Source organism: Bubalus bubalis, chromosome X (genome assembly GCF_019923935.1).
Source record: "Bubalus bubalis isolate 160015118507 breed Murrah chromosome X, NDDB_SH_1, whole genome shotgun sequence".
In the NCBI taxonomy this organism is placed as follows: Eukaryota; Metazoa; Chordata; class Mammalia; order Artiodactyla; family Bovidae; genus Bubalus; species Bubalus bubalis.
Genome location: NC_059181.1, coordinates 31,786,573 through 31,803,328, shown reverse-complemented (window position 1 = coordinate 31,803,328; position 16,756 = coordinate 31,786,573). Strand labels below are relative to the sequence as shown.

Genomic DNA, 16,756 nt, shown 5'->3' with positions numbered 1-16,756 from the left:
CTTCACTTTCACTTTTCAATTTCATGCATTGGAGAAGGAAATGGCAACCCACTCCAGTGTTCTTGCCTGGAGAATCCCAGGGACGGGGAAGCCTGGTGGGCTGCCGTCTATGGGGTTGCACAGAGTCGAACACAACTAAAGCGACTTAGCAGTGGCAGCAGCAGTAGCTACCACTTATTTATTATGTGCCAGGACACATTCTAAATTTTTTGCTATGATAACTTGTCACCACATCAACCCTGTTAGGAAAGCACTATTATTATACCTGTATTCTGAACTATCCAAGCTGGACATAATGGTTTGGTTCAGAATGCTGAAAGCTTCTAATTCTGAATACATTCTCAAGGTATAGAGTTCATAGGATTTGGTGGCCAATTGCATGTGGGTTGATAGAATATTCAAGGATAAAACTAAGAATTTTGGCATGAACAGCTGAGACAGTGGAGTTGCCATTAACTGCCGAGGTCCAGCCCCGGCTGATCCAGGGTATTCGAAGGAGAGACGGCATAGGCGAGGATCAGGAAACAACTGCTTAATTAAACGTTAATTAAGGATATAAAGAGTAATAGAATGAGGATAGCTCAGTAGGAAAATTCAGTGGAGAGAAGAGGCTGAGTAGCTTGGTTTACGCGGGAGACCAATAAAACTTCAAGACAAGAAGTTTGCACCACTTACGTAGGCCGCAGGCGTCCTTCCGTTCTCCCGAAGGAGAGGAGACACTGAGGCCTCCCCGGTTGGATCTTAGAAGCCCAGGCATAATTAGCAAGCATGGCGGGTTCCGCACTCCAGATGGAGACTCAGCCAGAATTTGAGAGAGAGAGCGACATGGGGAGACCAAGTTTCGGTGAACAAGGCCCGCACTTTATTTTCCAAAGTAGTTTTTATACCTTAAGTTGTGCATAGAGGATAATGGGGGAAGGGGTGGAGTCATGCAAGGACAGCAGTTCCTGGTCCTAATCGAAGCCAGGCTTTCAAACTTATCATATGCAAAAGTTCAGGTGAATTACATCATCTTCTGGCCAGGAGGCCTGTTAACATTTTAAGAAACTTATTTTTCTCTAAAGGTAATTATTCTAAAGTCAGGCACCAGCCTCCAAAAAAGCACTGGATAAAGCTGCATTCCTATAGGGCAAAGGTGAGGTGGGCTCAATCAAGAAAAGAATTAACTCAAGGATCCAAGCTTACAAACATTGAGGCTACTACTTACATTTCTATACACACATTATATCAATCAATACACTGCCAAGGACACGGTAGGTAAGAGTATGGAGACTTAGCAGCAAACATTGGCCCAATAAGTGAAAAACCCTTCACCAATACAATTTCTAATCAATCTTTTAACTACTCAAGGGAATCTGTTTAGACCGTTTAGAACATCTCCTGCCTCTCACAGTTGGGAGGCTCTGAGCAATCACATGTGGCCAGAAAAACCTATTCAGGCAGGCTAGAGGATAGCCAAAGGAGTTTGTAGATTAAACACTGTCACACCCAGGAATTATTAACTGGAGCTGTAAGCTAACTCTTTTTTTCAGAGAGAGGTAGTGGGGGACAGACCCCCGTAAAGTCAGAGGTGTAGGTGAGAGCACAAAGCAGAAAGTAGGCAGACTCTGGTTTTGGGGGTAGATGCTCGAGAATTTCCAGGGGGACTCCTGAGGCTCGATCCCGCCTTTGCGTATGCCGAGCCTCCTTCCTCATGACCTTTGTCATGGGCGGAGTTCCTCACGCTGGCTCCCGGCAGTGATAGAATTCCAGTTGAGCTATTCCAGATCCTGAAAGATGATGCTGTGGAAAGTGCTGCACTCAATATGCTATATGCACTCAATATGCAATATGCTGACTCCTGGCAATTAACTATAACATGTGGAAAACTGCAAGACAAACAAGGAAGGATACAAGGTTGAGTATAAGTTTGGTTTTGATGTGTTAAGTTTAAGATGTTTATTAGACTTCCATGTGGACATCAAGAAATATATTGAATATCTCTTGGATATATAGAATAAGTTAAGTTCAAGAGGTCTTTGCAGTTAGAGATAAAAATTTAGGAATCACTCTTCCACACTTGCTCACAAAATATGGGTTTTTCTGGTGTCCCCTTTCCAACCGTCTTTTCTATAACCCCACCTCTGTAGATAGTCTCAGCCACTCCCATGGTCTAAATATCATCTGGACACAAATGGATCTTATTGGTGGAGATGGAAAACAGGATAGGCAAGATGTCAAGATGGTGTCGTAGAATCGCTGCTCATAGAGCCCAATAGTGGGGCATTGGCACATGTAGGGACTCAACCATTGAGTGATTGACTCTGCTAAAACCTACAGCAAAGTGCTTATGGGCTAACACAAAAAGGAGGACTTTGACTTTCTGGTTCACTGTTGTATTCCCAGTATATAGACTGTATCAGGCACATGGCAGATTTTCAACAGATATTTGTTGAGTTAATGAATGAAGACAGACCTCCAGCTCTCAGAGAAATGGAGAGAAACCTGAGGCCTAGCAGAACTTGGTAAGACTACAGAGGCCAGGGCTGTGTGGTGAAGGCCATATTTGACAGTGCTGAATGCTGCAGAGGCAGGAAAAAGATGCCATCAAGAAGCTATTAGTGAACCAAATAGAAAATTTCCCCAGGAAATAAATAGAGTTAAAAAAAAAAATGAATCACAGGTGTTTTATAGCCATCTGCTCACATTAAGTCATTCTGAGACATAAAAGATGAAGAATCACTAGAAAGCAATTTTATAATTTATAAATTAAGTTCAATACACTTCAAGCCAGAATATAATTGAAATATGTAAGTCACTTTTCAGGGAAAATACACTCAACAATCAATTTCATATTATCTTTTATTTTACTTATTGTGTTATATATCTGAGACTGTATGGTTTCAATTTTTAGGTAGCTTTGCTTTTTTCTTATGGAAACAGTGTTACTAAAGGAACACTGACAAAACTTGAAGTAAATATTTTATAAATAATTTATAAATATTTTATTACAAACCTTAAAATAGAAGGCAAAATTTCAGATTAATGTTTGTATACACATCCTACGATTGAACAATTATTTAAAACCTTTCCTCAGAGTTTTAAACTCATGAAGCTGTGTTTGAGCTGACTTCTTGGTATAAAACAGGACTAAGCATACCCACATGTGTGAGACATTCTCATTTTTTGATTGTGTGCCAAAGTTTGTGCAAGTGCTGAACTGAATTCTCTGTTGTTTATGTGTGAAATGGCCATTTATTTTTATGACTACATGGAAGTCATGACAGCAATATGAATTTCAAATGGCACTTTTAGAAATAGAAATCATACAGGCACTTTTCAGAGTAAATATGAAACAAATAACTTGCTGTAAGAGGACACATTAAAAATTCACTAAGTTCTTGTTTAAGTTTATTGTCATCAGAAATGATTACTAATATGTTCAGTTTATCAGCTCTCAGTGTCTCCTACTCTAGCCCTGTCCAGTTTCTTCAGTATCTTGTTTGACATTGATATAAATAGATTTAACATTTACGTGGGAAAAGGCATGCTTTGTAATGAAACATTCTGACAGCAAGGAAGTAGTTGTCACTTTATACTAAATGGAAGAAAAACCAAAAATCAGAAATGTGCCCATTATGATAGAGAACAGAGCCTCATTAAATTAGGAGTTACTTGAGGCCTTTATCTCAGCCTGATTAGTTGGCAAATAGGTCCCTTGTTTGGTTTCCTAGATCAATTGTCTGTAGTCTCTAGTTTCTCTTTTTTAGCTCATTAAAGACACTTATAGATTCCAAATGGATTCTCTTCTTAAATTGAGACCCACATTTCTAAATATTATTTTATCTCAAACTGAGGCCTATATTATGCTGGCTGTGTTACCAGTGAGCTCTTATTTAAACAACATGCTGTTCACCTAGGAATGTGAATTACAGCAGTATAATTCACTATCTTGTTTTTCCTTATTTTACATATTCAGGCTTTTACTTTCAATTGTGAAAGTTACTTCCCAATCAAAATTTTCTCTATCAAAAGTGTATAAATAAGGATCTCATTTAACTTACTTGATTCTAGGAACCAGAGTGGCAAGGATGCTATTTTGAAATATTAAGGACTTAAATTATATAGACTCATGCCTTCCAGACATTGAAATTTCCATTTCCAGGAAGTGTGTCTAACAAATAAACATCTCATCGAATTGAAATTGGGAGCAGGGAGGTCATTTCATAGAGGCATGTCAACATCAAGAAAAAAGTTAACTAGTAAGTGGGTACTTCCTCATTTTGCCATCATATTTCAGGTAAGATAAGGAACTATTCTGGGAGAGAGAGAAATGGAAATAATATACTCTATAGTGATCCTAGGGATTTTTCTATCTCCATAGCAACTACAGAGACTATGGTTTCCTTTTTAGAGGGTCAGAAACTATAAAGATCACTTATTTCTAGACAAACCAAAATAGTAAAAAGCTATAAAAGATCTCATCTCTGACTTTAAACTGTGGAAACTGCTACAGAATTTTCTTTGGTGCATATACCATTTTTTTTTCTGTGTGCTGTGCCTCTGGGACAAGAGTATGTGTAGGGACTTTAAAAAGGATTTCCTGGACTCCAGCCAATTTTGACAGCATTCTGCAAGAATGCACCAAGGAGCTATTATCTAGATATCCAGGGAGTATGACATCTTCTGCCCTAGTTTTTGCTTTTTGCTTCTCTCATTTAAGATAGAAAGTTTTCCTGCTTTGGCAATGTGCTGCCCTGCATTGCTAAAACTGTTCACAACTCGATTCTGAGCAATTCTACCACTTCCCAGAGAATTGGAAGCTCTCCAGAGATTTGGATTAAAAATCAGGAAGCTTTGCAAGGTCATATCATCTGAGAGAGAATATATATTCTCTCTCACACACCCCACATCAAAACCATACAAAAATTCTTTTAGACCAGTAGGGAAGATACTCCCACTCTTCTTTTTGATTTTACCCCCATAGGAAATGACAGCTATTCATTGTAAGTGTCTGGGATCCCAACATGCAGACAAATGGAGCTGGTTGCCCCAGTGTGAATTTCAGTACTCAGCCTATCAGTGAGCTGAATGCTTGGTATCAAGTGGAGAACATATCAGAGATCTGGATTTTTGCCCTTGGGCTGGCAGCCACGCGAACCTGGAGTCTGTGACTCACATCAGCAAGAGTCTAGCCAGTGCAAGCATTGGGGAAGGTCATTTGGTCAGTAGAGTTAACAGAAGCAGCAGAGAAAGTCATGTTGGTGCATGTTCCTGGCACCTGACCTAATCTAGCTAGTGTGTGCATGCGTGCTCAGTCATGTATGACTGTTTGAGACCTCATGGACCATAGCCTGCCAGGCTCCTCTATCCATGGGATTCTCCAGGAAGGAATATTGGAGTGGGTTGCCATGTCCTCTTCCAGGGAATCTTCCTGACCCATGGATTGAACCCATATCTCTTGCATCTCCTGCATTGGCAGGTGGATTCTTTTCTACTGTACCATCTGGAAAGCCCCAATCCAGCTAGTTGGGTAGCCCTAAATATTCCACCCAAGACTCTAGGCTCAGAGTGAAATTTTACCAGGTGAATAAAAGAAAGAAAGAATGTAAGAGGCTTTCTTGAGTGCAGTGACCTCTAAGGCATTGATAACATATCCAAGATCCATCCTGTTTTTTAAACATTTTTGTTATAGTATCTGTTTTCATTTTATTAAACTTTTCCTCCATAAAGAAGTGTCTTATGTGAAATAAAACAAACCGTAGCATCGTACTAGGTTATTTTCAATTTTTTAGTGAAAGAGGATGACATTGGAACACAGTCTTCTCTGTCCAGAGTTACATTTCCACACTTTCAAGATGCTGAGAGTGCTCTTGATAAGATCACCAGTCACCTCCCACATACCCACAGTTGACCTTTTACTCCTGTTTCTAGATGCATTTGACTTGTTGGCAGCTCCCTCCCTCTCTCTTGATGTTCATTCTTCCTTTGGTTTGAAAATATATGCATTACACTTCTGGTTCTTCTCCAAGGTCTGATGAGATCTGCTCTTTGGACATATTCATCTCCACCCTTTATGTCTGCTTTCCACAAAGGTTCATCCTTAGGCAAAATTTCACGGTTTTACTCTAACAAACATTTCTGAGCAGTTTTCCCATCTCTCCTACAATTAAACAATATCTACTCTATTCCACTGACTAGCCATTCTGTATGTAACACAGGCAGAACAGTTATATCCTGCATTTTCTCCAGAAGAGTAATGTCACAGACTATTTTCTGTGTTGGTATGCCTTCCTTTCCCTCATATGGGAATCCTTGGTCTCTCAGATAAATATCCTGACCACAGAATTAAATTAACTTGCTTAACAACAACAACAAAAACCTTGAAACCTTCTAATCACAAGGTATTCATGGACTTGAAGACAACACCGGGGAATTGTATAAATAGTCTCTCCCTCTTCCCTACCCCCGCTGTCTCTGAAATTCATTCACACCACCCATAACCATCATGTCTAGAGGACTAGCAGACCTGACAACACAACTGTTTTCCTTAGGGTGTCAAGGTAAGCACTGACTTTCCCCTTACAAATGACATTATCTATCTCCTCACCAGCTTCTGTAGATTCGTCTTCCCCCAAGGCAAGTCCTCATGCACCACAGTCATGAAGGCAGACTCTGAAGCAAACTCCACCAGTCTGACTGGGAAGGTGCAGGCTCAGCAACAGGCATTCCCTGTGTAGCCTCGTCTCCATTTCAGACATGGCTGAGATCCTCCCCGATTTTGCTTGAGAGTTGGCCAACATATTCATTTTATTGATACTTGTTTAGTTTTTATGTTTATACAGTTGACTCTTGAACAGCCTGGGTTTTGTTGTTGTTGTTAAGCAAGTCAATTTAACTCTGTGTTCAGGATATTTATCTGAGAGACCAAGGATTACCATATGAGGGAAAGGAAGGCATGCCAACACAGAAAATAGCCTTTTTATGTTTTCCATAGAAAATTCTATAGAGCTGAGCTTCCCTGGTGGCTCAGACATTAGACAAATCTGCCTGCAATGCAGGAGACCCAGGTTTAATCCCTGGGTCAGGAAGATCCCCTGGAGAAGGGAATGACTATCCACTCCAATATTCTTGCCTGAAAAATTCCATGGACAGAGGAGCATGGCAGGCTACAGTTCTTGCGGTCGCAAAGAGTCAGGCACAACTGAGCAGCCAACACTTTCGCTTTGACTACTGCTGCTGCTGCTGCTAAGTTGCTTCAGTCGTGTCTGACTCTATACGACCCCATAGACGGCAGCCCACCAGGCTCCACCATCCCTGGGATTCTCCAGGCAAGAACACTGGAGTGGGTTGCCATTTCCTTCTCCAATGCATGAAAATAAAAAGTGAAAGTGAAGTCACTCAGTCGTGTCTGACTCTTAGTGACCCCATGGACTACAGCCTACCGGACTCCTCCATCCATGGATTTTCCAGGCAAGAGTACTACAGAACTATACAATCTGTCATTGGACAAATCCACAGATGCCGAGCAACCATGGATGTTGAGGGCCAACTATAAATTATACATGGATTAACCCTCATGTTATTCAAGGGTCTACTTTATTTATTTATCCTGACAGAAAGCATATGATCTCTGGATCAGAGAACACACAAGTGATTACTCAAGAGCATCTTAGCACACGTCCCCATGAGACGTGAGGTGAGGGCCAGATGTTTACCTGTGCATCTATGGGTTACAGTACAAGAGACAAAACTCAGTATCAGAAACATCAGAGCTTATATAAGGGAGTCGGCATATCTGATAAAGACAGAAAGAGAGGCATGGAGGGACTTGGGTGTCAGAAGGGAGAGAGGGGATGAAGATAGAGAAACAGAGAGAGACCTTTGCTCTCCTCTCCAGAGAGGGGGGCAGGTCTCTGTCTGTCATTCTCAGAAGGTAAGTTGGAATGTAGGCAAAGGAATCCAAGGAAGCTTCTGGGTCTCCCTGGAATAATACACTAATCTCAGCTCCAAGGTATATTTGCTGTTCAATGGTCCTTTAACCCAGATACCAGTGTTCTTTGCTCAGAAAGCCTAGAACATGTGGAGATGGGAGAAGATATATGACCCAACTATATTTGTCATCTCATTTCCCCTTCTCAAAATCTGATGCCAGCTGCCTATTGAATATCTATAGTCTGATGACCCAAAGGCTTTTCATTGTCATCATACACACACAAACACACACATACACACACAAGCATGTACACACAGAACCTGTTCATCCATCTGTAGTCCTTTTACTCAGATACCAGTATTCATTCAGATGCTCAGGACAGAAACCTAGGAGCTAGAGTCGTTCTTCCTCTTTACTCAATACACAGTCACTGACTTCTGCCAAGTTTCCTTCCTAAACCACTTTCTCAATTCAACTCTAATATGAAGGCCAACTAGATTTTTTATTACATTAATAGTATTTGAAGTTTTGAGATGTAGAATACAGTGCTGTGTGTGCTTTCCTTGAAAAGAATTCATGTATATTGGAAACATGCTGAAGACTTTTTGGATAGGGGTATAAAATATTATATCAATTTGTTCAAAATAATACAGTTGAGGACGTGAATGAGTGGACATATACAGTGAAACAGTGTTGTCTATGGTTTTATAAGTGTTGGCAGTGGATGATAGATTCATGGGGGCTATTTGTATTGTTTTCTCTTTTTTTTCTTTTCTGCTTTTGTATGTATTTGAAATTCATGTACATGTCTGTGTATGTGTGAGACGGTTCCCCACTGTCTACTGAATTACATGCAGTATTGTTAAAGCACATTGTTAATCATCTCCAGCTGCTATTTCCGGACCCATCTTCCCTGATCCTATACATTTCTGAAAAGTCAGATATGACTGCTCATGTTTCCTGTCTTTGCATGTGTATTAGCTGCTAAGTATGACATCCTTCTCACTTCAGCTACTCAGCTATGTATATCTACCCCAAATCTTACTTCCTTTATGAGCCCTTTCCGTGGCTTGTAACCACATATATGATTCATTCCTTTTCTGAACTTTGAAAAAACATTTGGTACCATTTAGATCACTCATCAAATAATTTCTGAACATTTAGCTGGGATTTCTACACTGATTTCCTTCAGTTTTCTGAACCACACCCTCCCTTACCACCTCAATAAGACCAATTCAAAACTTACTCAAAACAAGTATTGATCCTTATACATAGAAGAACTCAGTAAATGTTTAGTCAATTGACTTGTCTTTGACAATTCGGATAAGCAAAATAACCAAATTCATACTTGCAAGTCTAGACAAATATGGAAGATTTTGGCATTTTTTGAACACTGTTATATTTTTTTAATTATTATATAATGACACTGCGTTTTTTTCCCCCTTCAATACAATCTATGTTTAAAAATTATGGAGCTGATTTTTGTGATACTTTAACTTATTCAACACAAATGCACTGGGTACATACAGTGTACCAGGCATGTGTCTGAGCTCTGGAAACCCTGCACTCATAGGGTCTAGTCTAGTGATACAGAGAAACTAAGAGATAGGTAATCTCATATTAGTCATAAAGGCCATGAAGGAAAATGAACAAACAAGGAAAAGAGAGCACTCAGGGCTGCTACTTAAAATGGAAAGGTAGAGAAGGCTCTTCTGATATGAAAAAGAAGTAAGGAAAGCAGTCATTTAAGTTTCTTGGAGGGAAGAATTATTTTTGGCAGAAAGAACAGCAAATGCAGAAACCTCAAAGCAAGAGTACATTCAGCATGTTTGAGGAACACAGAGGCAAATGAGGCTGAAATGGTGTGCACTTGGAGGAGGGCTTCCCTGGTGGCTCAGCTGGTAAAGAATCCGCCTGCAATGCGGGAGACCTGGGTTTGATCCCTGGGTTGGGAAGATCCCCTGGAGAAGGGAAAGGCTACCCACTCCAGTATTCTGGCCTGGAGATTCCATGGACTGTATAGTTCGTGCTGTCACAAAGAGTCTGAGCAACTTTCACTTTTTGGAGGAGACTAAGGAAAAAGTAAGAATGGAATGGCGGGCAGCATACAACCAAGTTGTGCAGAACTTTGTAGGCCCTGATGGAGATTCTGGGTTTGGGTCTTCCCTGGTCCAGTGCCTAGGACTCGGTACTTGCACTGCTTGGGCCTGAGTTTAATCCCTTTTCAGGGAACCAACATCCCACAAGTTGTGCCTTGTGGGCAAACACTACATTTGATAAGAAGCATTTGAGAAGTGAAGTACTATGATTTGATTTGTGTTTCATACAAATTTCTTTGGCTGTTGTGTGGAGAATTGATGGGAGAGGGTCAAGGTAACAAGCAGGAGGGTCATTTAGGTAGGAATTGAAATAATCCAGGTGAGAGACAAGGGTAGCTTATATCAGTTATAACAAGGGAGATGATGAGAAGAGGTCAAATTCTGGACATGTTCTTGGAAGTAGAGTCTATAGGATCATCCAGTAATATGAATATAGAGGTTAAAAAAGAAGGATCAAGGAGGATTCCAAGGTTTTCAACCTGAATAACTGTTAATTGATATGTCATTTACTGAAATGAGGAAAATAATGGGAAGAAAAGGATAAGGGGATGCTGTTCAGAATGTGGCTGGGGCTATGTTAAGTTTGAGATGCTCCTGAGACATCCAAGTGTCAAGAAAGTTGTTGGAAGTATGAGTATGGATTTCAGAGTTGAGGTCATGGCTGGAGATATAAGTTGGAAAGTCATTGTCATATTTATTGTTCAGTCACTCAGTCATGTCCAACTCTTTGCAACCCCATGGACTGCAGCATGCCAGGTTTCCCTGTCCATCACCATCTCCCAGAGCTTGTTCAAACTCATGTCCATTGAGTCGGGGATGCCATCCAACCATTTCATCCTCTATTGTCCCCTTCTCCTCCTGCATTCAATCTTTCCCAGGATCAGGGTCATTTCTAATGAGTCAGCTCTTCACATCAGGTGGCCCAAGGATTGGAGGTTCAGCTTCAGCATCAGTCCTTCCAATGAAGATTCAGGGTTGATTTCATTTAGGACTGACTGTTTTGATGTCTTTGTAGTCCATGGGACTCTCAAGAGTCTTCTCCAACACCACAGTTCAAAAATATCAATTCTTCAGTGCTCAGCCTTATTTATGCTCCAACTCTCACATCCGTACATAACTACTGGAAAAACCATAGCTTTGACTATACAGACCTTTTTCGGCAAAGTAATGTGTATGCTTTTTAGTATGCTGTCTAGGTTTGCCATAGCTTTCCTTCCAAGCAGCAGGGGTCTTTTTAAAATTTAATTAATTTTTTTAATTGAAGGATAATTGCTTTACAGAATTTAGTTGTTTTCTATCAAACCTCAATAAGAATCAGCCATAGGTATACATATATCACCTCCCTTTTGAACCTCCCTCCCATCTTCCCCATCCCACCCCTTAATTTCATGGATGCAGTCACCGTCTGTAGTGATTTTGAAGTCCAAGAAAATAAAGTTTGTCACTGTTTCCATTGTTTCCCCATCTATTTGCCATGAAGTGATGGGACCAAAGGAAAATTATGACCAACCTAGACAGCATATTAAAAAGCAGAGACATTACTTTGCCAACAAAAGTCCATCTAGTCAAGGCTATGGTTTTTCCAGTGGTCATGTATGGATGTGAGAGTTGGACCATAAAGAAAGCTGAGTGCCAAAGAATTGATGCTTTTGAACTGTGGTGTTGGAGAAGATTCTTGAGAGTCCCTTGAACTGCAAGGAGATCCAACCAGTCCATCCTAAAGGATATCAGTCCTGGGTGTTCATTGGAGGGACTGATGCTGAAGCTGAAACTCCAATACTTTGGCCACCTGATGCGAAGAGCTGACTCATTGGAAAAGACCTTGATGCTGGGAAAGATTGAGGGCAGGAAGAGAAGGGGAAGACAGAGGATGAGATGGTTGGATGGCATCACCGACTCAATGGACATGGGTTTGGGTGGACTCTGGGATTTGGTGATGGACAGAGAGGCCTGGCGTGCTGCAGTTCATGGGGTCACAGACAGTCAGACACGACTGAGCAACTGAACTGAACTGATGAGACCAGATGCCATAATGTTACTTTTTCGAATGCTGACTTTTAAGCCAGCATCAAGAGGCTCTTTAGTTCCTCTTCGCTTTCTGCCATAAGGGTGGTTTTTCCTGCATATCTGAGGTTATTGATATTTCTCCTGGCCATCTTGATTCCAGCTGGTGCTTCATCCAGCCCAGCATCTTGCATGACATATTCTGCATATAACTTAAATAACAGGGTGACACTATACAGCCTTGAAATACCCCTTTCCTAATTTGGAACCAATCTGTTGTTCCATGTCTGGTTCTAACTATTGCCTTTTTGACCTGCATACAGGTTTGTAGGAGTCAGATAAAGTGGTCTGATATTCCAATGTCTTTAAGAATTTTCCACAGTTTGTGGGGATCCACGCAGTCAAAGGCTTTAGTGTAGTCAATGAAGCAGAAGTAGATGTTTTTCTGGAATCCTCTTGATTTTTCTATGATCTAATGGTTGTTGGCAGTTTGATCTCTGGTTCCTCCGACTTTTCTAAATCCATCTTGAACATCTGAGAGTTCTTGGTTCACGTACTATTTGAGGCCTAGCTTGGAGAATTTTGAGCATTGCAATAAAGAGATTATTTAAAGTCATGTGACCAAATAGGAAGTAATATAGATAGATCAGGAAAGATCTATGCTAGAGCACTCCAATATTAAGAGATTAGTAAGAGGAGAAAGATTCTGTAAAGGAAACTGAGAAGCTGTAGACAAGAAGGTGGAAGAAAAAAAAGAAGAATTCAGGTTACAGAAGCCAAAGATAGAGTTTTAAGAAAGAGGGAGTGATTGCCAGTATCAAGATGAAGACTGAATTACCCATTCAAATTGGGCACGTTGAAATCAGTGGGCTTCGAGGCTAATGACTTTTAAAAGTCAGAAAATGAAAAATGCAAGACTGTTAGTTACTCTGGGTGTTGATACATTTCCTTTCTTCTCTTTCCATAGACAACTGAATCATTTCTGACTTGCTTTACAATTTCAATATTGCAGAATATAAAAGACAACCTGCAACAAATCTCAGGTCGGATTGATGCCATTCACAATAAGAAGGCGGCAGCATTGCAAAGCGCCACACCCCCGGAAAAGGCGAAGCTACAGGAAGCTCTCTCCAGGCTCGACTTCCAATGGGAAAGAGTGAACAAAATGTACAAGGACCGACAAGGGTAGGTACCGCTTTCCTTTTACTAAAAGGACATGATTATACCTATCTCCCAGGAATTCTAGAGTTCATGTCCATGCTCTTCATGAAAAAAAGAGATAGGGAAGAAGAGAGGGAGATGTATCACTATCACTGGAAAAAAGGTAAGTGGAATCAGAACAAATGGTGATATAGTTGAAACTAATGAGCTGAATTCAACAAATTTTTCAGAACCAAAGTTAGCATCATGTTGGAACACTATAATATCCTCAAAAATTTCAGGTCATGCCAAAACCGATTTAGTCATTGAGTTGAGATGGTTTAAATAATTGTGCAGTATAATTTATATACTTTTGGTCGACTCTATATCCTATAGATTTATAATAGTTTGATATACTTACATTAATATATTGGAAATATAAGCTAGCAACACAAAGTTGACTTTCCTGTGTTGTTTCTGTTTTGAAGGTGATTTTTTACATTTTATGTCTCCATAGTATTTTGTCTCAAGGAATTTGATTTAAAATTATTAATTTTTCATGCCTTCTTAATTACAATATCTAATTGTTGACCAAATTTTTAAAATTCACATATATTTCTTAGCCTCAGACCACAAGAAGGTGCTGTTTCCTCTTCCAATTTTAGGTGAAACATAATAAAATTGTAATGGCTTAAAGCAGTTTCTTTCAAAGAGTTGTTTCAAGACAGTATTCTTCATTATTATTGGGGGAAATAAAATCATTTTTAATAATTACAAGGAACCTCTTTAATATCTCTCATATCTGTCCATTTCTTGATGTTTTTACTTCATTTTTGTTCTTAATTTACTACATTAGACTACTAAATCAATACTTCTAGCATAAATCTCAGTGTTTCCAATGATCATGCCTTCTTTGCTCCCAATTATCTTTCATCCAGAATTGTTTTTCTGAAGTGTGAGAACTTAAGTGCTATCACCTCATTCCTGTTAGAATAAAGTCTAGATTCATTAATTTGGAACAAAAGGCTTTCACATGATCCCTGCTCATGTCAACCTCACTGTGTATCAATTCCTGCCTGCCTACAACTCCTATGAATTCTGCTCTAGCAATATTAACTTGATTTAAAGATTTCCAAATGTCTTCTGCCCCCTCTGGCCTACCTGCCTTCAAGTCTCATGTCAAATGTTATTTCCTTCTTAAAATCCTTAAAATATTAGTTTATCTTAGAAGCTTAGATATCATTTTAACATCAATGTAACATAATATCAGCATACAATTTATATATTTGCAAATGTTGCCAGACTCACTGGCTACCTATAGAGTTGGTGCGTGCTAAATCACTTCAGTTGTGTCCAGCTCTTTACAACCCCGTGGACTAAAGCCTGCCAGGTGCCTCTGTCCATGGGATTTCCCAGGCATAAAACTGGAGTGGGTTGCCATGCCCTCCTCCAGGGGATCTTCCCAACCCAGGAATCGAACCCATGTCTCTTACATCTCCTGCATTGACAGGCAGGTTCTTTACCACCAGTACCACCTGGGATGCCCCTACTCCAAAGTCACCTTTTCCTAGAATTTACTATACAGCAATATCTTTTTTTTACTTTTATGTCTCCTGCACAAGCTCCTGAAAGACAGAGATATGCTTTATTTTATGTGATATGTTCAGGACTAAGATAGTACTGAGCATGAAGTGGATGTTCAGTGTATCTGAACTGAATCCCCCACCAGGAAGGCTGAGAATATTTTCCCCTGGACTGTCTAATAGTTTTATCTCAACTTACTGGAAAACAGCTGGTTCCAGGGTATCCATAGCCATTCTTGATAAAGGGAAAGAAACTCAGCAGTCCTATGTATATACTGCAAAGAACAAATTTATCATTCCATCATGATATACCTCTCAGTATCCCATACTAAGTCAAAATGAACTTCTGCAAGTTACTCAATGAGGTCAGTTTCATCACTCTCTTTTGGGGTGCTCATTCCACATTGAGAATGTGTGTGTCTCTATTGTCTTCTCTCAGAGTTTTCTTCCAGCTATCCAGGCCACCAACACTATCCTCTAAGAACTTTCAGGGCTCTTGGGTAGGCAGTGGCTATGTGCTTCTATAGACACTGACCAGTCTTGCAGGAAGACTGAGGTGAGACTTTCTGCTTTCTGAGACTACCCACCCCCCCACTGTCAGTCATCTTTTGTCACTGAGCTAGGTATTTCCTTCTGACAGTCATGCAGCTCTTTACCTTTCAGTTTACCTTCAACCATAAACTTGAAAAGAAGCAGATCCTCAAACGCCATTCTATAGAGAGAGTAAGCTGAATTCTCACCACAGATCTGGGTGGGCTCTTTCCTATGTCTGGCAAATGATGGAGTGTCACTAACCCCAGTAGACCCACTCCTTACTTATCCAGATGCTGGAAAAGTATCCTCATTTTACTCTAATTAGACTTCTCTAGGAATTGGTCAGGAGGTGCTAAATTTCATGTGACTGTAGTCTAGTCTTGGGTAAAACTGTTTTAAGTTATTGTGTGTGAGTACAGACCCTAGAGTTCAACTTGCTTTGATATCCTGGCTTTGCTCCTGACTGGCTCTATGTCCTTGAGCAAGTTCCCTAACCTTTATGCTCCACAATTCCCTTATCTATAAAATGGGACAAAAATATTTACTAAGTCATAGAGTTGTTATGAGGATTAAATGATACAGTGTATGTCGAGTATTTAGTGTATTGCTTCTACATAATGACTCAGTCAAGTTCGGCAATTTTGATGTTATAAATAATGGTCTCCTGGCTCTGATAGTCTTCATGCCTGTTAATTCTTTCTTATGTGCTCTCACATTTTCCTGAGCACCATAGAGAGCTGATTTAAATTCAGTCCCTGATTTGAAGAACCTCCCAGTGCTAGAGAGAAAATGGACAAACAGCCAATAAATTACAGGTTGATAGATACAAGCAATGCTGGAGGGCAAGAACAAGATCCCTGGGGAGTAGAAAAGGAACATCTTACTCCGAGTCAGGAATAAAGCAAGGTCAATGGACCATTCAAGATTCTGAGTTACAACTAACAGAAAGAGACTCCGATTACCTTAGGTAGAATTATATAATTAGAAGAATATCAGGTAACTCATGGAATCGATGGAAAGGCTTAGGATCCAGGTGTAAATATGGGCAGAAATTGTCAAGGAAGATTGATATATGCACAAAGAAACACACCAAGCATCAAGCTGCAGGACAAGTCTGAATTATAAACTGTAGTCAGAGCCATGGCCCACTGGCACACCAGAGATACCACTGCCCCTCTGTAGCAGTTGCAGCTATCACTTCCCCAAAATATCAAAATTATTACTTATTTTTGTGTCACTAATTTTAGAATTACATTTTCTTACAGAATTGCCAGATAAAGAAGGAGTTGCTTATTTTTTTCCTCTGAAGGTCCAATTAGTGAATATTTTAGTGTTTGCAGATCATATAATCTCTGTTGTAACTACTCAACTCTTCTGTTGAAGGGTGAAAGAAACCCTAGACAATGCATATACAAATGGGCATGGTTTATTCTAATAAAACTTTATTTATAAAGACAGGCAGTAGGTCAAATTTTGCTGGA

The 16,756-nt window shown here is 40.0% G+C and overlaps 1 protein-coding gene across 8 annotated transcripts in view; it reads left to right on the top strand.

Annotated features, from left to right (window-relative positions):
* DMD (dystrophin) overlaps positions 1-16,756 on the top strand; it is a 2,402,664-nt gene that overhangs the window by 1,118,507 nt on the left and 1,267,401 nt on the right. For all 8 annotated transcript variants that reach the window (XM_025277237.3, XM_045164452.1, XM_045164449.1 and 5 more), the window contains one exon: positions 13,031-13,203. In XM_025277237.3, the coding sequence (XP_025133022.3) occupies positions 13,031-13,203 (173 nt within the window). The remainder of the gene's footprint in view (positions 1-13,030; positions 13,204-16,756) is intronic.